The sequence below is a fragment of the Lepidochelys kempii genome, chromosome 3 (assembly GCF_965140285.1).
Source record: "Lepidochelys kempii isolate rLepKem1 chromosome 3, rLepKem1.hap1, whole genome shotgun sequence".
Lineage (NCBI taxonomy): Eukaryota > Metazoa > Chordata > Testudines > Cheloniidae > Lepidochelys > Lepidochelys kempii.
In genome coordinates this window covers 132,474,702-132,494,688 of record NC_136382.1, presented here as the reverse complement: position 1 = coordinate 132,494,688, position 19,987 = coordinate 132,474,702, and the positions used below count along the sequence as shown (strand labels likewise).

The 19,987-nt window shown below is 41.9% G+C and overlaps 2 protein-coding genes across 5 annotated transcripts; one reads left to right on the top strand and one right to left on the bottom strand.

Annotated features, from left to right (window-relative positions):
• Window positions 1–7,008: 7,008 nt before the first annotated feature.
• Window positions 7,009–15,997, bottom strand: SPRTN (SprT-like N-terminal domain). Of its 4 annotated transcripts, none has more exons than XM_073338063.2 (5): window positions 14,809–15,748; window positions 13,816–13,915; window positions 12,816–12,944; window positions 11,267–11,537; window positions 7,009–10,067 (listed from the first exon to the last, which is right to left on the bottom strand). In XM_073338063.2, exons 1-5 carry the CDS (start codon window positions 15,063–15,065, stop codon window positions 9,316–9,318), a joined length of 1,509 nt encoding a protein of 502 aa, XP_073194164.1. In that variant the 5' UTR covers window positions 15,066–15,748; the 3' UTR covers window positions 7,009–9,315. The 4 variants fall into 4 exon arrangements, with proteins under 4 accessions (XP_073194164.1, XP_073194166.1, XP_073194165.1 ...); XM_073338065.1 differs by lacking the exon at window positions 14,809–15,748 and adding an exon at window positions 14,385–14,797; XM_073338066.2 differs by lacking the exon at window positions 7,009–10,067 and adding an exon at window positions 10,462–10,584 and having other exon boundaries at window positions 14,809–15,997.
• EXOC8 (exocyst complex component 8) lies at window positions 15,406–18,632 on the top strand. Its single transcript, XM_073338062.2, has 2 exons — window positions 15,406–17,035; window positions 17,717–18,632. Exons 1-2 carry the CDS (start codon window positions 15,434–15,436, stop codon window positions 18,323–18,325), a joined length of 2,211 nt encoding a protein of 736 aa, XP_073194163.1. The 5' UTR covers window positions 15,406–15,433; the 3' UTR covers window positions 18,326–18,632.
• The last annotated feature ends 1,355 nt before the right edge of the window (window positions 18,633–19,987 follow it).

Genomic DNA, 19,987 nt, shown 5'->3' with positions numbered 1-19,987 from the left:
TTTTCCTAGTCCTTGTGGTTGTGAAGAAAACTTTAAATGTGAACTGCTACTGCACCAACATAGTCAGTCACTGTAAAGGGAGCTCTGTTCACTCAGCAGTGGGTTCTGCTGAACCTTCTGTGACCTTGGCTTCCCTTCTGTTCAGCATAACCTACAAGTCCTAGAGCTGGTAGGGCAGGTTACTTGGGTTGTCATTTCACCTGTGAATTAGTTTACTTGTGTTAATGTATTGAATATGTTGAACACATTAAAAGATTGTTACAATACTGTGACACTGGTGTCACTATAACATGGGGCATGACGGGAACTAGTGAGGTCAAATTAGAATATAGGAATCTTAGCTCTGATGCAGCTCCATTGCAGTCATGAGGAGTCCTCAGTGGGAGTTGGCTTGAGCCCATCAAGGGCACTGTCCGCTTACATAGCATTTCTATCAGGTGGTTTTTGGTTTGTTTGTTTGTTTTTTGCCTACTCCTACCAGCAGCATCTACGATTATGGTAACTGAAAGGCAATACTGAAAAATTCTCTATCAGTTGTATCTACTTTTAATTTTACTTTGTGTATTTGGCAGCACTTGCATGTCAAAGAGAAGAGAAATATTTTCAAAGGGACAATGTGATTGTAAAAACCCTCCAAATTGATTGGGGGCGGGCCTCAGGAGCAGGTATAATAGCTGAACGTGCTTTTAACTTTTTCCAGTGGACTAGATTTCAAGGTGACTGTGTACCTTTTAACTAGGGAAGTTTGAGACTTCAAATGTTGTTTATTTCTTGACTTCTTGTGAGTAACAGACCGCTAGATACTAATACTGAGTCAGGTAGGTTTCCCTTTTAGAAAGGTTGATTAAAATCACACGGGGTTGAGCAAACCACAATGCATAATGTTTAGGGAAAGAGCAATAGAAAAGCATTTGTATAACAGGGTTGAAGAATAGTTTTGTGAATTTAACACTGTGTAACTTTTGGCTGTTTTCCATTCTTTGCAAGTAGCCTGGGCTTAAGGATTTGATGCTTTTTGTATGCCACACGTATTTAACAGAGCTTTGGGCATGTATTCAGTAAAAATGTAATTGTTGCACTGTGGGGATGTTTTGGGGAGATACTGCAGTAAAGGTACCCAGAAATGTCACAAAGCTCTTGGCTATATATTTAGTGGGAATAAACAAAAGAATCTCATAATAAAGACAGGTTTCAGAGTAGCAGCCATGTTAGTCTATATCCGCAAAAAGAAAAGGAGGACACCTTAGAGACTAAGCATAAAATCTTCAGTTTCAATTTTTTAGGCCCCTAAACCACTTAAGTACTGTTGAAACTTCTACCCTAGGACAATGTTTAAAAAAAATTCACAACATAAAAATGAAAAAGAGGGGTCAATGATACTTTAGGTGGCTGGATATACATCTTTTTCTTCACCGATCATTTCATCTAATGTTAAGATCAAGAGTTTTCCTGTGACTTTAGTGTATGATACATATCCTAACTGGTACAAATAAGGAAGCTCATACAAGTTCAGGAGAGAAACAAGGATGTTTTTCTTTATCATATTCACTTATGCTTCAGCAAAGGCTGCCCAAACTGTCTATTGTATGTAGAATACTTGGCAAAAAAAGAAAAATTTACTAAGTCCTACAGGGGAAACAAGCCAGCAGCAGTGAGACAAGGGAACTGGGTCCCTCTGGTGGTTGTTTAAAATAAATATACCCTTTTTTAAAAAAAAACCTCTTCTACATTTCCTACTGTTTTCTGCTAAAAACGTCTTGGGGTAATGAAAAGGAGAGAAAAAGTCAAATTCTTCTATGTATTTTAGGCCATGAAGTGTGGTCTAAGGCCTGGCTTACACTAGAAAAGCTATACTGCTATAACTGTCGGGGGGGGTGTGTGGAATTTTTTTAACCGATATAGTAGTACCAATCTAAGCACTAGTCTAGAGAAATGTATACCTCTATAAAAGTTACCTTACACCCATATAGCTTATTTTGCTTCATAAAGCATCAGAAGCTATATCACTAAAACACTTTTCCATACCAGTATAACTGCATCCATGCTATGGGGCTTTTAACTACACTGGTAGAGTTAGAGTAGACAAGCACTTAGTCTGACAAACCTTAATGTAGATGATAACTCGGCTCACTGTTTCTTCAATGCTCCCTAGAATGCTTTTCATGCTGCTTGGAAGAGCCTCCGTGCCCTTTGTTAATTTTCTTTTATTCCTTTCATCCTCTTATTAAAGCCACCTTCTTCTCTAAAGGCTCCTTATGTGATCTCATCAGATCTGCTGGCTCCAGGCTGTCTTATCCTTGAAGCATTATCCCCTGGATTGTCTATCCAGCAATCTGTCTATCCAGGCTCTTATACTATACCCATTGTTGTGCTATCCAAGAACGACAATAGCCTTGGTACAGGGCCTTAATAGTAATACAGAAAATCAAGAATGTACCAAAGAGCATATTGAACATGAAAACACTTAGATTCAAGGTAGATTAAAAACTAAGTTCTTCAAAATTCAAAATACCATTGAAGCAGCAATAAACTACCTTCATTCATTCCCTGTCGTCCCCCCCTCCCTCCCAGTGGATTTACTTTTTTTCTTTTCTCCAGTGGGCCATGTTCTCACTCTTCAGTTCAACAAAATAAATAAAGCCTCCCTTAGCTGCAGCTCAGGGCTGGGTGCATACCCACAGGTAGGACAGAATGTTGTACATGGGATGGTGGGAGAAATTGGGTCAGGAGCAGAGGATGGTTATGCAGGCACGGGAGGGAGATTAGTTGCATCAGCCTGCAGCCTACTCAACCTGCTTGCAGTGGCCCCAGGGGTTAGCACAATTCGTCATTCAAAAGACTAATGCTGAGGCCAGATCTCAGCCCTTTATTCCATGGCTGGCAGAGCCTGTTTCCACTAGATGGCAACATGCTCAGTCCCTGAAGGAAGGGAAAACCTTGCGTTGGCCTGATCATGAGAAGAACGGAGTAGCTGAAACTCCCAGTGAACTCCCTAGGAGTTATGGGTGTTGGGTTCCTCCTCAGTGTGGCTCTACAGCACCCACCCATTCAGGACCCTACATATGGGTTTATAAGCAACAAAGAATGCTCACAGGATGGTTCATTTCTGGATTTTTCTTTGCGCATGAGGTAAGATGAAGAGCTTGGTCTCTGAAAAGTTGTCTAAATTTTCTTCCAAGCCCCCTTGAACTTGTTTCTCCCTTCTGAGGAATTAGACTAACCATTATGGTCTGTAGACAAGGAAAAGGGTCTAGCCACAATTGTGTTAGAAGCCAGAGACCTAATGAGTGTAGGAATTCTGCTTTCTGAATGCCCTAGGAAAAATTTAATTTTAAACACCTGTTTCTCCGGTCTCTTTGCTGTCTCAGGCATCCTCAGGAAGAGCTACTGGCTGGGCTGAGTTTCTCCACTGGCCCATTGTGAGAGTTGAGTGTCCTTGATGGGCCATCAATACATAGCTGTCTAACCCTAAAGTAAATCCATCTGGTGATGAGTCACCCAGGGATACAACACAGGTTTAGGATACAAGTACACAGCCAATATTCATAACTTCAAATACAAAGATACCAGATTTAACCAGGATAATCATACCTGCTGGATTGTAATGTTTCTATTGACACCTTACATGATACACTTTGTACAAGATTGATGGCAATTATATAACAGTGGTAATATAAATGGTCATCTTTAATCATCCAGCATCATAGGAGGTACTATATTCTTCATACATAAAGTTGAATCATTGATAGAAGTGTAAAACTTAACCTTCTACAAGAAGCACCCACAGCAATATGCTGGAAAGAGAGCTTAGAGGCATGCTAATACCTTCCAGTATACAATAACTATGGAGTCTGTTGCTTAAAGAGCTTTGAAACTATCTTCTACAACTATTGCACAAGAAATGCCTGGCTACCATTATACTTAATCATACAGCTTTTAACAGGCAGAAAGCCAGATTTTTTTTCAAAATGCTGTCCATGATTGCCAAATTCTTTAGGCAATCCAGTTTTGATTGATTGATTTTTTTTTTTTTGAAGGTGTGACAGGCCAACCCAAAAGACTTCTCAGAATGCTTTTACACTGTCAAAGATAGAATTGAGAAAAACTCTCACTATCCCCCAAACATCCCCCAAATAACTGACATGGTAGTTTTTGATTCTGTAAAGAAAGTATACACGGGTAGTATGTAAAATAACACTTGTTAAATGTGTTGTTACTGACAACTGAACAGGTAACACCTAAAATTACTTAACAGCTTAGAAAAAAAATCTGTGTTCAATTTGTATACTTTGACCCTATCCAAAAAATGTTGTCAAATGCAGTTTCACCGTCTCTGGTTTCTGTAGGTCTTTCATGCTGTACTAAGTGGAAAAAAATAGTGAGGGGGAAGATTGTGTAATTTTAGGGTTACACAAACAGACAGAACTTGAAGTGGATAAGTGCATACTTGAAACTACTATTAAGTTATTTTTTTAAGCCAACTAATAACCTGTAAGTCAGGAAATTTGCTTTCTTTCACTATATATTAAGTTTTGTGGAGGCATTTGTACAACTAAAATACATATATGTCCATCTAAACAAAACTGATGATAAAGAACAGGTCACATCAAGTCCTAAGATCAGTAGTTGTGTGATCATTTTAAACTTACTATTTCTGGCAAAGCATCGAAAACATCCCCTATAACTCTGTTAAGTAAAAGATGGAGACCGTGGAAGTTAGTGCAGCCTGTTTTTAACCAAATCTACACTATTTACTCCTGGGGGAATTCTGTACCAAAAAAACTAAAAATACTGCTGAAAGTATTTTAAAATTCTGCATATTTTATTTGTCAAAATAACACAATATAATCACTCCAGTTTCAATTATTCTGGTAATTTATTTAAACTACAATGCAGAAAAAAGGCACAACACATAAACTAGATCCTGAGCTGTAATTGAGCCCCACTGTGCCACTCTGGCACAGGAAAAAAGCCAGAAAGCACATAGCTCTTCCCAGCTGAGGGTTCCCTTGGTATGAAAAGAGTCCTGACTCCTGTTCACTGCCTGTCCCTACACAAGAAAGAGGGAGGGGTGGGGAAAGGAGCCCAGTCAGAACATATTACACTCATGCACTCTCTAGGGGGGGAGGGATAGCTCAGTTGTTTGAACACTGGCCTGCTAAACCCAGGGTTGTGAGTTCAATCCTTGAGGGGGTCTTTTAGGGATCTGGGGAAAAAATTGGGGATTGGTCCTGCTTTGAGCAGGGGGTTGGACTAGATGACCTCCTGAGGTCCCTTCCAACCCTGAGATTCTATGATTTCAAAATACCTGAAGATCACTGGGGACCCATCAGCTGGCATATTTTGGAATAACAGCCCCCTTCCCTGTACTCCCTACCAATCAAAAATAATGTATTGATGAGTTTAAATCAAGCATGTGCTTGCCCAAGAAGATGGCCGTATCACTCAGGGGACAATAAGATTAAGCTATATGCAAAAGTGCCTTCTGCTATTCTTTGATAGTGCACAGGGAAAAAGAAACCAAGTCCTAACCATGTAATGCTTTGCACTGTAGATCAAAAATAAACCTTGGAATTGCACCCAAAAACAAATGGGAAGACCATGCAATGAGAAAATGACAGAAAAGCAGCTAGGATTAAGGGCTGCTTATAATCTACTTTGCAGCATCAGTGGATTCTGGGCCATGTTCAAGAATTCATGGTGCCTGCAGCAGATGACTGACAGCCTTTTGGAAGAAGAAATGACTCAGGCGAACTGCTGAGATGGATGGAGAATGGGAGTGGGGAGCATTGGAGACAAAATCCCTTTGTCTAATAGTAATGTGCTAGGTTTGACCCTTTATTTCTAGTTATTAGTCAACAAATACGTGCAGCCATATGCTCAGTATTAAATCATAGACAACTGAAGACCAAGTGAAAGCAGGAAAAATCAAACTCACAATTTATGTTGCCTACTGACCATCTCCAGAAAGGTCAGTAGTAAACAGTTCATGGAGCACATTTAATAGAAGATTTTTCAGTCCAAAAATTTAGACCAGTTCTAATCATTTAGATTATGTCTACACTACAAAGAGAAGTCAACCTATGTTAGGCCAACTTAGAGCAACCACAGTAATTACTGTGGTGGCTCGTGTCCACAATACCTTCCTTAGGTCAGTGGGGCACATCCTCACCAGAAGTGCTTCCACCAACCTAAGAGGGGCAGTGTTGAGAGCTCTGCTGGTAGCTCCCTGTCAGGAGCTTGGATACCCCACAGGCTCCTACTGGGCCACCCAGGGCTTCTCAGCTCCCTGTTCCCCACCAGGAATGGGGTCCAGCCACCTGGCTCACCAGGGGAGTGGGGGCAGCTGGGTTCTAGCTGCCTGGTTTTCTTGTCAATTTCAAATTGGCTACTTACACCACTCTGGCAATGTAAGGGAGCCTTTAAACTTTTACACCTGTTTTATACTCTTGGGGGAATTCACTAACAATGGGAACAATTCACTAAGCAGGTAGTGTTAACATTCTGCTCTGTCTGAGAGGACAGGGCCAGCCCACACCTACCTCCTCAGAAACACCCTGAAGCCTAGCCCCTCCACACCAGGACCATTGTGATAGCGAGTGACAGAGTCGCTTGCTCGCACAGTCCCAATCCCCCTCTGGCAGTGATTTACATCTCCCCTAACTACTCCTGATGCCCAAACTGACACACCTATGCTGCCCTGGAGGGGTGCATCAGCGCTCTTATGGCTTCTCTTTACTTCCTCTTCAGAAATCTTTTTTCTGCGGGGAAGCAGAGAAAGCTGCAGGGGACATGAACTCTGCATACATGTGCAATGGCACAGAATCCCCCCCAAGAATAACTATCACTCCACAGCAAGGTTTGGGTTTGTGGGGTAGTTAAGAAGGGAAGGTTGTGCAGATGTTGGAGTGAACTGTTAAAAGTGACTACTGTTGTACAAAATGTGTTTAAAGAGCAAATAAAACAGTCATTGACAGTCACGTGAAAACCAGACTTAACAACCCAAGGTTCAGCATCATGATTTATTCAGAATATGCAAGACATTTTTGTTAAGGTCATTAAAACATTTCAGTAATGTCAGTATTTTAAAATTCAGTTTCTTGAAAAAAAGTACATTCTATGCATTCTTAGGGTTTTTTTTCCCCCTATACTTTGAAACTAGATATTAGTTAGCACAGGTCAAATTCCGTAACTGTCTGATCTGTTTATTTCTCATCTCAGAGGAAGTCAATTGTAAGCCACGTTACATTTATAACAAGACAACCTGTATTTACACTTTTGTCTGCATCATAGCCACCATATATACCTACCAGCAGTTCAAAAAGTAACCTAGTGTATAATAAGTTCATTGGGAAAGCTAGTTTAAACTGTGACAGTATTGCCCAAACCAGTCAGTTAAATACCTTTAGTGCACCAACAGAACTGTAAACATTTTAGTAGGCTTTATACATCTTACTTGGTATTCATAACATGTAATAGAATGCTGTTAGCATATACTGACTGAACTATTAATTAGGCTGATAAGGAAGCAAAGCAAAGCTCTGCCAATGATTGCAATGGGAATTCAATTGGAAATCTGCATTTAAATTCAGGCCTTCAGTTAGAATTCTGTAGCAGGACTAGTGATATGACACGGTCTTCTAGTTTTGCTACTTGTACTCAGCCCTATTTTTACTCTTGGTGGTTTTAGCCTTTAGCGGTCAAATATACAGAAACGCACACTACACATTCTTGGAGTTAAAGAGTGAAAGCCACTGAAGCGTCAATATATGCAGCAAGGCCAATGTGAGGGACAGAAGGAAAAAAAGTGGAGATTGTTGGACCATGAATTAGCTGTCACTGCCTGCATACCATCCACGCACATTAAAAACCAACCGAAGCGGCTAAACAAAAATTATCCTATTCCTGTCCCTCTTAACCAATGCTTCAAAACCCAGTATGTATCTCTAATAGGGCCTTAAGTCTACAGCCTAATGCTTCATCAAATGCATCAAGCAGTGTAAGTATCTAGAATCCCTCCCCTATCACTAATTTTCTACCCATGCTCTCCACTTACAAGATTATGCTAAAATAGACTTACTGTATTTTTTTTTTTTTTAAACTTCTAAGCTGCTCCCCATTTTTGCTGAAGACTTAAACTATGTCTACACTGCAAGCAAGAGGTGTGATTCCCCTGGTTGTTTATACATACTTGCACTCTCATCCAGCTAGTGCAAATATAAATAGTAACGTAGCAGCAGCAGAGATATGGCTGAGCAGAGTGCATACATTTCTACTGGTTTCAGGTGGGTATTGAAAAGAGCTAGAGTGAGTATGTGTACATGAGCAGGGGAATCACATCCCTCGCTGGCAGTGTGGATACAACCATAATTTAAATCTAATTCCATCCTCATTCCTACCTGCCCTTTAAAAAGTTTTGGGCAAAACTGGTATCTGGAGAGTCGGTAGCTGTGGCCAAAACACAATATTTGGTGTTATAAGAATATAAAAAAATGCCCACTATTTAACACATTTTCATTGTGGTAAACTGATAAGTTGGTATCAGTTTATGTGGAAGGGGACAATTTAGAAGTTAAATTTAAAAGGTGGCGAGGGATGAGTTAAAGAACATTTTGGGGACTGAGGAAAAGTACAAAAAGACAAAACATGGTTAAAAACGTTAAGTTGCTTTTAGAAATCATCTAAGATTTCAGAATCTAGTAAGTGTTACCATGGGAAGAGACCTTCTTAGGTTCTGCAGTAAAAATGTAACCCAACCACAATTGCATTTACTAAAATCAGGAGTGTATTTGGCCTGGTCTACACTTCAAAATTTATACCGACATAGCTATGTTGGTCGGGGTGTAGAAAAACCATACCTCATAGCGACACACTTATTCCAACTATACCACCAGCACAGACCACAGCTATATGGACAGAAGAGGGCTTCTGCTGGCACAGCTAAAATCGTTCAGGGAGGTGCTGTTCCCACACCAACAGAATTCCTCCTCCTATCACCTGTGCTGGCATAATTTGCTGATGTAGGCTTGGTAGCGTACATATACCCTTAGGCTCTTTGGGACACGAGCACCGGGAGAGTCTATACATCTGGTTTTTTTTTTTTTTTTTTTGAGTTGCATGTTAGGATCAGAACTGCCTTCCCTTCATGCCGAAATTCAGACTCCACTTTACACATATAGGAAAGTTACCAGCTTGGACAATACAGGCCAGCGTACAGGCACACAACAACAATCATAATTGGATAAATCCTGAGCAATGTAATTTGAAGATTTCAAACAATTCTTAGTACTTAGTTGTGATATTGCATTTCAAAGGTTATGCCAGACAAGAGTCTAGGTGTTCATTTATTTTGGTCTCCAAAACCTCGGTCTGGCAAACGGGACAACTAACTTTTTTATTCTGACTAACAGCAGAACTACAACTTTCAGAGGACACTGTTGGTTCAGCATTGTTTTTTATAGGAGTGTTAGTTCTAGAAGTGCCATCAGTACTCTCTCTCTTTATAAAGTAGTTTACAAAGGCAGATTTGTCTTCCGTTTTCGGCCGTTTCTGTGGTATACCACCACTTTCAAAGCTGCTATTTCCCTGGGATGAAACCCAGGATCTTAGAGTTGTCTCAGCTTGTTCAAAGGAAGTTTGTTTCGGTGTCTCATTAGAAGATGGAAAAACCGACTTGGCATTTGTAGGACTTTGGTTCAAATTTCCTCCATTAACAGGAGAAATTTTAACAGGCGACCCATCAACATTCCTGTAAGCTTTTGTATTAGCGACAGATATTTTAGGAAACTTGTGGTTCAAAGCAAAGCTGTTTTTATGATTGGAGCGATCAGTAAAAACTGGATGGGAAATGCTGGTACTGAATGTGTTTGGTTCAAATTTTAGTTCATTTTTAGGAACTGATCTTGCGGTTCCAGCTGCTGAATAACATTGTGGACTGGGTATTTCTCTGCCCTTAATACTGTTGGAACTTTTGTGTCTCTCAGAGGACCAAAGGCCTGCTCCTCCAAGCTGATATCCTTTTCCACTAAAAGGAATTAGGCTTCGTATATCACCTCCATGTATCCTTCCTGCAAAAGATGAGTGATTAGTAACTTTGTTCTAATCTACTACATTTGCTCAGTATCAAGTCTGTCAACTCAACAACTTGCTATTTGATTTTTAAGAAGTCAAATAGGACTTGAATACCAGACTCTTATTCCACAGCAGGATGGAGCTAAGTTCTGTGGTAAGATCCCCCAAATTCTGACACACTCGTGTGGCAGACAAAAACTTTTTCAGCAGCTTGATTTAAATAAAAAGGAGCTTTTTAATTAATATAAGCAGGACATATATATATGATTAATACAGTACCCTTCCTGTTTTTTATATTCAATTTTACGCTGTCACCATATTTCAGTCTAATATATTGTATATTTTCATATTGATAATGAAGTAATGCATCAGTAGATGTCAAGTGTGGGACTGGTGAGAAAAATGTTGATTTTGGAAGCTGGGTAGAGGACAGTTGTACCACTTGGCAGGTGGGAGAGAGGTGGGCATTGTGGGTTAATCATCTTAGCTGAAGCTTTCTGCTAAAGTCATCACCTGTGAAACAGTGAATATTGAAATTTTACACTCGTTTTCAGGAGTTAGCAAGCCACTGCGATAAATAAGGTGGTTAATTCATATTATTTCTGGCTAGTTAGATTCAGAAAGATAACATTGCTTAGCAGGTTCTCCTCACAATGATAAGGACAAGAAATGTCTAATAGCATTGTAGAACCTAAGCCTTTGACTCTGCTGTGCAGGGTAAAGATTTTGCTGCAAGTTCTGTGGCCCTGAAATACACAGGGCCATGCCTGCATAACTAGTTTTCTGCTTAAAATTCTGGGATGAAAGTTAATACGGATGGAATGACATTTTCATAAGCTGCGTCCCTTTGAATGGCCAGGTGCTGTGATTCTAATTATGATTCGCTAATAGTAAGATAGATCACAAGTAAATCCAGAAATCTGAGTTATTTATTTAGTCCAATATTTTTGCTCTAAAAATATGAAGATGACTACATAGTGCTGCACAGACCTTTAACTATGCTATAACTTTAATGCAACACAAGCATATAAAAAACCCCCCCCCCCCCCCCCCAAAACCATGTGAACCAAATCCAACATTACAGAAAATCTGAATACTGAATTTCTCCAGTATTTGATCTATTTTCATTTGTTGGAGTACTGTATAGGGCAGGAGTGGGCCTGAAGGGAAGAAAAGTGAAAACAGAGTTACATACCTTTGGTATCAGATGGCTCAGAGTTTGAAAGCTTTCCTAGCTGGGTTTTCTCCTTGCCTTTTTTAGAATAGTTCTCTGGCTCCTTTACTTTTGAGAACGTTCCTCCACAGGTCTGTTGGTGGTCAGACCACCAGAAGTCTCGCGCAGAGGGTGCCCTATTCATTGCGCGTTTCACATATCCATAATAAGGTTTTCTACTCTGACATGGGCCATTACATCGCCACCAGTGTTGGCGATATGAATCCACCTCATCATGAAAGTCGTGATAGATCTAAGCATAAAACAAAAACACAACAGTCATTTCCATTTCATATTAATCATTCATCTTTACATGTTTGAAATGTGCTAGCATTCTTTAACTACTTACTACTACCTCTCATGGGGAAAACCCTCAGAGAGCCAGGAGGAAAACAGCACATTATTTACCTGCTAGCAGAGAGCCTACCGTATGCATAGCAACCACTTTCAAGTAAATAGCATTTTTCCCTCCCTACAAAAATTAAAACGCCTGATATATGGACAGCACAATCTTGCATACTAATAACCATTAAATATTAACTAGCACTCTGTGCACTAAGAGATATTAAGCAATAATGGATCAATGCTTGTTTCCCTTTCATGAAGCTTTATTCTGCACCTAGACAGAGGAATAAATCAACTCCCCTCCCTGCATCTTTAAGTTAGTAACTGAAGTACAGAATCTTCTTGAATTTTAATGTTATCTATTCTTCTTCTTCAACTAAAGGAAAATGGTTGGGTCAAATTTGGCCCAAAATTTAGATACTGTAAAAACAAGGCTTTTATAAAACTTAAGACAAACAGAAACTTTCGCTGGATATTTTGTTTGAATTCATTAAAAAGCCCTATCTGCAACTGCTTTTTGCTCCCAATCAGTGCACTATAGTAAGAATGTGTGAAAACCAGGAAGTAAAATACCAAGTTTTGACTATAAACAAAAGAAACTGATGATTCTGTTTTCATTTTCTAAAAAGAAAAAAATATGGAGGAAGAACCACCATAATAAAATGTAAATTGGAGTTTTATTTAAAACTTAAGATATTTATCTAAGGCATTAGTAGTAACATAGATGTGAGCTTTAAAATACAAAATTTATGGTTAACGCAACAGTCTCTCTTTTATTAAATCTTAAAAGCAAACTGGATTTTTAGTTCCCAAATTGTATCCTGAAGTTGAAGTCTTTTTCCTTTAAGAGTTCATAACACTAAAAGTTTAAAAACAAATATTGAGCCAAAATGGCTCCAGAGATTTTTTTCTAAAAAAATGTATAATACAATACAATATACGTTTACAAGTTACATATTCCCAAACAGGTTTTACTGCACTCTCCTCAACCTGCTTGCTCCTCCCCTCCCCATAACTAGTACAAAGCTCTCTCTACCCAAAGCTGTTTATACCACCTACGGACTGGCTAACAATAAGTGCCAACATATTATCATACTATATTTGAAATATCCAGTTACATAGTACCTGAATAGAAAATATAGTTTAAATTTTCTAGATTGTATTTTGTTAAGTAAAAACGACTTACTGTAACATTGGCTCCAGTCATGCGATTGATACGACGCATGTGTTTGCAAAACTCTGGCCCATGGGATTCATGGTCTTTGTCATTGTTAGTGACAAATAATAGGGCATGAATCATTTCATGTAAGAGTGTCTGAAACAAAAGTCATTAAATTGCTAGATGTTTTCTGAAAAACATATGATATATTATTTTAAAATAATTTAGCTAATAGCCCATTTTGTCTTTACTATTTTCTATTTATCTTGATACAGATTTTATTTCCGTGCATTTGCAATCTAAGTATGGGTCATAAGAATACAATAACAACTCTCTGCTAAAAATCATCCTTTCTCTCCATATATCCTAAAGGGCATTCAAAGGGACATTACTATGAAAAATGACATTCAAAATCTGATCTCCCCTGACTTAGGCTCTTTTAAAAAAATTACTTCCCCAGGAGAAAAGCGATGCTTGTGAGCCTGCAGTAGGATGCAGATTTTGCAAGACTGCAGATCACTGAGCACTTTAGAATAGGAATCTTGTCTAACCTTAATTTCCAACCAGCTCACAACAACAGAACTGGGAGAGAACTGAGGAACAGCATGAAACTTACATGCATGATCAAATCCTCCTTTTTGTGTTACTGGGCTGCTCAGCCAGGAGATTGAATTGAAATAGTTTCATTTTGCATTCTGAAGCCAACTTTATAGTTTTAACATTAAGGAAGGGGATATTTTAAATCCCTCAAAAATATTTTTCCTATTTCTGGGAGTAAAATGGGTGAATGACTTTGGGTCTTACCCATAAGGGTGTCAGTTCAGAAAAATTGTGACTGAGATTACCATAATTTTGCATACTTAGACAACCACCATTAAGCAATTAATACAAGTTTCCTATCAAAGCAAAGACTATTTTATAATCTAGATAACATTGTGCATTAAGACCTCCAGTGCACAATTTAAGATAGGATACACTTCAGGAGATTTACAGTAAGTTTACACATAGATGAAATGTCTTAAAATACCTCTACAAGATCCTTTCTTGGTCTTAGCTTTAAGAGTGGCTCACTAAGGCGGATGGAACACATCCCACCTCTTCCTTCATAGCTGCACACTCCAGCACATCTAAAAAAGAAAAATAGGCAGACGGTAGACTTCTATTTGTTTTTGTAGCTGGTGGAGCAGAACTGAGAATTAAATACACAAATACTGGTCCACTTAACATTGCCAAGTAAACCAAGATTTTTTTTAACAACTCTCCAAAGAGCACAACATTGCTAAACTCCAAGACTTATCCAGAGTTTAACCAATAATTTTACAGTACAAACTAGGAAATGGCAAAAAAAAAAAAAAACCTACTTCCAAAATAGTCCTAAAACATATGAATCTATTGCTACTGCTTCGACCTGAGTTTCCCTTTTCTGAAGCCTTTCAAAACAAGTAATTGGTGAAAACGAAAACGGAGGCGCTACATCTTACAGGTTTCAGAGTAACAGCCGTGTTAGTCTGTATTTGCAAAAAGAAAAGGAGGACTTGTGGCACCTTAGAGACTAACCAATTTATTTGAGCATGAGTAATATGCAGTCACACACACCTTGAGTTTACCACACACAGACTAACAGCACTGACTGTGCAGCCAGTTCTAATCCCCCGCCAGGTTCACCTACTCGAGGGGGAAACACGCTCCTGGCGTGCGAAGCCAAGGGGGGATTCGCAGTTTGTGAAAGTGTCCAGGCGGGAGAGCGTGACACATGCCACTGAACAGGTCACGTCCCGAGCGGAGGTGGCAGGAATTAACTATTCCAAGTGAGCTAGAGAGGTTGCGACCCCCGGGGCCCCCTCCCGTCTGGCGGCCGCGGCGATCGCGCTTTAACTGGAGCCGCGAGTTCCTGGGATCAGCGCGGCCGCTCGATGCAGCTCCCCGGGGCCGTTCACTGGGGCCGGCTGCGGCTGCTCCCGCAGCGCCCCGAGCCCCGCCGCCGGCCCGTTCCAACAGCCGCCCGCAGCCGTTACCGTACAGCGTCATGCGCGGGCTCCACGTCACCGCCACGGCCGCCAGCTTCCCCCAGAAGAGCGTCTCGTTGAACTGCACGAAGAGGCCGCGGACGTCGGGGCTCGGGTCCAGCAGCTCCCAGGCCTCGTCCACCACGGAGAGCGGCCGCGGCGGCGCTGCGGAGCCGCGCGGGAACTCGCTACAGGCCGCTACCGCCGCCGCTTCCTCCTCTTCCTCCCACTGCGCCTGTAACCGCAGCGCCAGCAGGAAGTCTCTGTCCATCCCGGTGGAGCGCCGTCGGCCCGGGCCCGGGCCCGGGCGGGAAGCGCACTGGGCGAGCCCCTCAGCCTCCCGAGCGGCAACCGCTGACTCGGATTCTGGCGCACGCGCAATACAGCTGGGTACCCTCCTCTTGCCCCCTTCTCAGCACATGCGTATTCTACCACTTTCCTCTTGCGCGTGCGCCAAATAGCGTCCCGCACTCAACTTCCGCTCTGTCCGACGCATACGTACTACCCGGCGAGTACAGCCCCCTCAATCAGCGCTTGCGCAGTGCAGCCTCTGACGTAGGATTATTACGCCATTCAAAGGAGGTCGCTGTCTAGGCGCACGCGCAATAGGCCGCAGTAGCTGGGGCGTAATCCTGGCGCATGCGCCCTTTCCCAGCGCCGCCGTACCTGCTGTCACCCGTCTTCCGCTCTCGGTGTGTTGCGGCCTCCCTGCCGGCGGTACCGATGGCGCTGCCGCTGGGTGAGGGCGGGGGCGGGAGCCGGCTGCGGCGGCAGCTGGAGTCGGGGGGCTTCGCGGCGGGCGAGTACGTGAAGCAGCTGTCGCAGCAGTCGGACGGGGACCGGGACCTGCAGGAGCACCGGCAGCGCATCCAGGCGCTGAGCGAGGAGACGGCGCAGAGCCTCAAGCGCAACGTCTACCAGAACTACCGCCAGTTCATCGAGACGGCGCGCGAGATCAGCTACCTGGAGAGCGAGATGTACCAGCTCAGCCACATCCTCACCGAGCAGAAGGGCATCATGGAGGCCGTCACCCAGGCCCTGCTGCTGCAGGCCGACCGCGACGACCCCGCCCTGGGCGCCCGCCGCGCCGCCGCCGACCCCCACAGCAACCCCTTCCTCCCCCTCTCGGCCAAGGAGGCCGCCAGCGAGGAGGGGCGGCAGCGCACGCTCACCACCCTGCTGGAGAAGGTGGAGGGCTGCCGGGACCTGCTTCCCGAGAGCCCCGGCAAGTACCTCGTCTACAACGGCGACCTGGTGGAGTACGACGCCGATCACATGGCGCAGATCCAGCGGGTGCATGCCTTCCTCATGAACGACTGCCTGCTGGTGGCCACCTGGCTGCCCAACCGGCGTGGTGCCTACCGCTACGATGCCCTCTATCCCCTGGAAGGGTTGGCTGTGATCAATGTCAAGGACAACCCGCCCATGAAGGACATGTTCAAGCTGCTCATGTTTCCCGAGAGCCGCATCTTCCAGGCCGAGAATGCCAAGATCAAGAAGGAGTGGCTGGAGGTGCTGGAGGAGACCAAGCGGAACCGCGCCCTCAGTGAGAAGCTGAGGCTGGAGCAGGAGGCCCCGCCACGTACTGCTCCGCCACCTCCTGAGGCCACTAATCCCTTTGACAGAGAAGATGAAAAGGAACCCGCACCTGAGGAAGAGACAGTAGATCTGTCCCTGGAGTGGATCCAGGAGTTGCCTGAAGACCTAGATGTCTGCATTGCCCAGAGAGATTTTGAGGGGGCAGTGGACCTGTTGGATAAGCTGAATGAGTATTTGGGAGAGAAGGCTATGAGCCAGCCAGTGAGGGAGCTAAGAGCCAAGGTAGATGAGCGAGTCAGGCAGCTCACCGATGTGCTGGTGTTTGAGCTATCTCCGGATCGGTCATTACGAGGTGGTCCTAGGGCCACTCGCCGGGCTGTGTCCCAGCTCATTCGCTTGGGGCAGTCCACCAAGGCATGTGAGCTTTTCTTGAAGAACAGGGCAGCTGCTGTACACACAGCCATCCGTCAACTGCGCATTGAGGGTGCCACTCTGCTCTACATCCACAAGCTTTGCCATGTCTTTTTTACCAGTTTGTTAGAGACGGCCAGGGAGTTTGAGACAGACTTTGCTGGCAACAGTGGCTGCTACTCTGCCTTCATTGTGTGGGCCCGCTCGGCAATGAGGATGTTTGTAGATGCCTTTAGCAAGCAAGTATTCGACAGTAAAGAGAGCTTGTCCACTGCTGCTGAGTGTGTGAAGGTAAGCGTGTAAGGAAGGTAGTATGGTCTGGTGAATTGACCCCATTCCTGGAAGAAACCAGTAACTTCTGATTTCTAATCCTTGTTCGCTTACTGATTACCTCTGTGGCTTTGGTCTGAAAGGTGTCCTGCTTCTTTAGGATGTATGAAAGGCTTTTTTGTTGTGGGTTTTTTCTGCTTGTCTTTTGTTCTGTGAATATCAGCAATGCCAGGTTTGGTTTTCCCATGTTTTGCCCAAAGACTGATTGGAGATTGCAAAAGTTTGTCAGCTCTTTCACATCTTAATTAAAGGGATAAGATTTATTTGTTAAAGTTTGAATATGCCTTTCTCCAAAGAGTTTATTGGATTGGATTCGACTATGGATTAACAAAAGTTTTTTTAAAAAATACTAAAAATCCTTTATTCCTTAATTCCCCAGTTTTCAGGCTCTTACGACATGATCCTATTACTGCTCTAGTTGTCCGTAGTGTTCTGTGGCAGAAAAGATCTGCATTTCTAATATATATAAAATCAGTCTATTTCTTTTTTTTGAAGGTACATTTAATCTCTGCCTTATTTTTCATATCTATAAAATAGGACTGATACTTTTAAGGGTAACATGGTGATTAACTAGATTAGTCTGTAAAAAAAAATTAGTGTATAAGATATCCAGATATATATTAATAAATGTTGTTATTGAAGGTAGCGAAGGAGCACTGCAAGCAGCTCAGCGAGATTGGGCTGGACCTCACTTTCATCATTCATGCCCTGTTAGTGAAAGATATCAAAGGAGCTTTGCAGAGCTACAAGGATATCATAATTGAGGCCACCAAGCATCGCAACTCTGAAGAGATGTGGAGAAGGATGAACCTGATGACCCCAGGTGCTCTGGGAAAACTCAGAGAGGAGATGAGGAGCTGTGGAATGAGCACTTTTGACCAATACACCGGTGATGACTGCTGGGTGAACCTTAGCTACACTGTGGTGGCTTTTACCAAGCAGACTATGGCCTTCTTGGAGGAAGCACTCAAGCTGTATTTCCCAGAGCTGCACATGGTTCTGCTGGAAAGCCTAGTGGAGATTATCCTTGTGGCTGTCCAGCATGTCGATTACAGTTTACGGTGTGAACAGGACCCTGAGAAAAAAGCATTCATCAGGCAGAATGCGTCATTTCTTTATGAAACTGTCCTTCCTGTTGTGGAGAAAAGGTTTGAGGAAGGGGTCGGAAAGCCAGCGAAGCAACTACAGGATCTGAGAAATGCTTCAAGACTAATGCGTGTAAATCCTGAAAGTACAACTTCTGTAGTATAAATGAAACCCGTGTGTTCTGTTCAGAAGTCTACAGCGTACTTTCAATAGTGTTGTCTATGAAGATATATTTTGTAAATCTTTTCCAAATCCCTGAAAGCTGTAAAATTCCATCTGCAACCTTGTTTTAACTAAAGATTCATGAACCAAATCTGAAAACAAGGAAGGGAAAGAAAAATCAAATAATTAAGGAGAAAAAGCATTGGGGTCATATAATCTTGTATTGCATGTCTCCTTTCCCCATTAATAGCCTCTGTTGTGATGTTTTATATTCTGCTTTGGGCTGAATAAAATGTTAGTGAAATATCTACATACTTGTACTACATATAGCAGTAGAATATAACCTCTAATCACATTTTGAATTGTGTGATTTTAAAAAAAAATTAACATATTCCTGAAGGAGTACAATTGCTAGGTTTACTGAAGAATTCTATGAGTGTGGTTCTTTGTGAAGCTCATCCACCTTTCAAACATGAGTAAATTCTATGGATTTGCAGAATTCACCCTCTGGTAGTTTTTAAGCAGAGATTTGCTTGACAACAAGACAGGCAATCAGCACTACAAAGAGCGCATAGTCACTTCAAAAAAAGATTCTCCCGTCAAAGATGTTATTAAAAAAGAAAACATTTCCCTACCTAGTTTAGCAAAAGGACATTGTCAACTTAAAAATCCTACCTCCCTGATGAAATGCTCTACTTACTGTTAGAAAGATTTTTTGTGGGTTTTTTCTGCTTGTAGAAAGAACACCTAAGATTATTTATTATAACTAAGAGAATTTTTTAAAGTTATGTATTTACTTTGTTTTTCTGTTGACTTCAATGGGAGCAGGAGCGGGTCCATTACACACACACAGTGTAGTTTATTGAGGTGTGGGTATAACTACTTTTCCATCCCCTATCTACCTGTAGAAACCATAGCAAAGAGGGCTTCTTGTTTCAAAACATAAATGAGACTGAGTTGTGTGGGTTGGAGGAAAGTTGTCATTAAAGTACGATTTCATGTTTAGGAGACCTACATTCCAGCTTCACTTGTGCAAGGGCATGGATGGTAGAGACAGGAAGAAACATTTTTCCTAAAGAGAATGACGCTTATGTAATTCTTTTTAAAAACATATACGACATGGCTGTTACTGCAAATTTGTTAGTGTTGCTTTCTACAGTATAGTAATTCATTATAAAAATTACCTGTTTCAGTCTTTTTACAACCTTCCCCCTCTTCAAACACCAAACCATACTATATGTGTTTGATTACACTGAAAATTTGAAATGCTTTATCCACACCACAGATACACTACCCTGCCAATGTCCTTTATCCCTGTTTGTAGAAGGGACCACAACCAGAAATAAGATTTTTTGATCTACTTGGTTTCACTGGTGTGACTGCCAACTAGAGTGCCAGTTTCATGGGTATTTTATGTAGATGCCTGTTCTCTGGAATCTGAACAGTGACTACTATCTCATTCTATATAGGTCTCTGAAAATAACTGGTAATTTTCTATTGACTCAAACCATTGCCCAGTCTTTTGAATTCTCCCTTCCTCTTCTTGTAACCATACATCTTCTTAATCTTGAGAAAACAATATTGTTACAAATGATTTTGTGTTAGAATCTTAATGGGCATAAATGAGAATCATACCCCTGCACTTTTAAACTTGTCTCTTTTAAA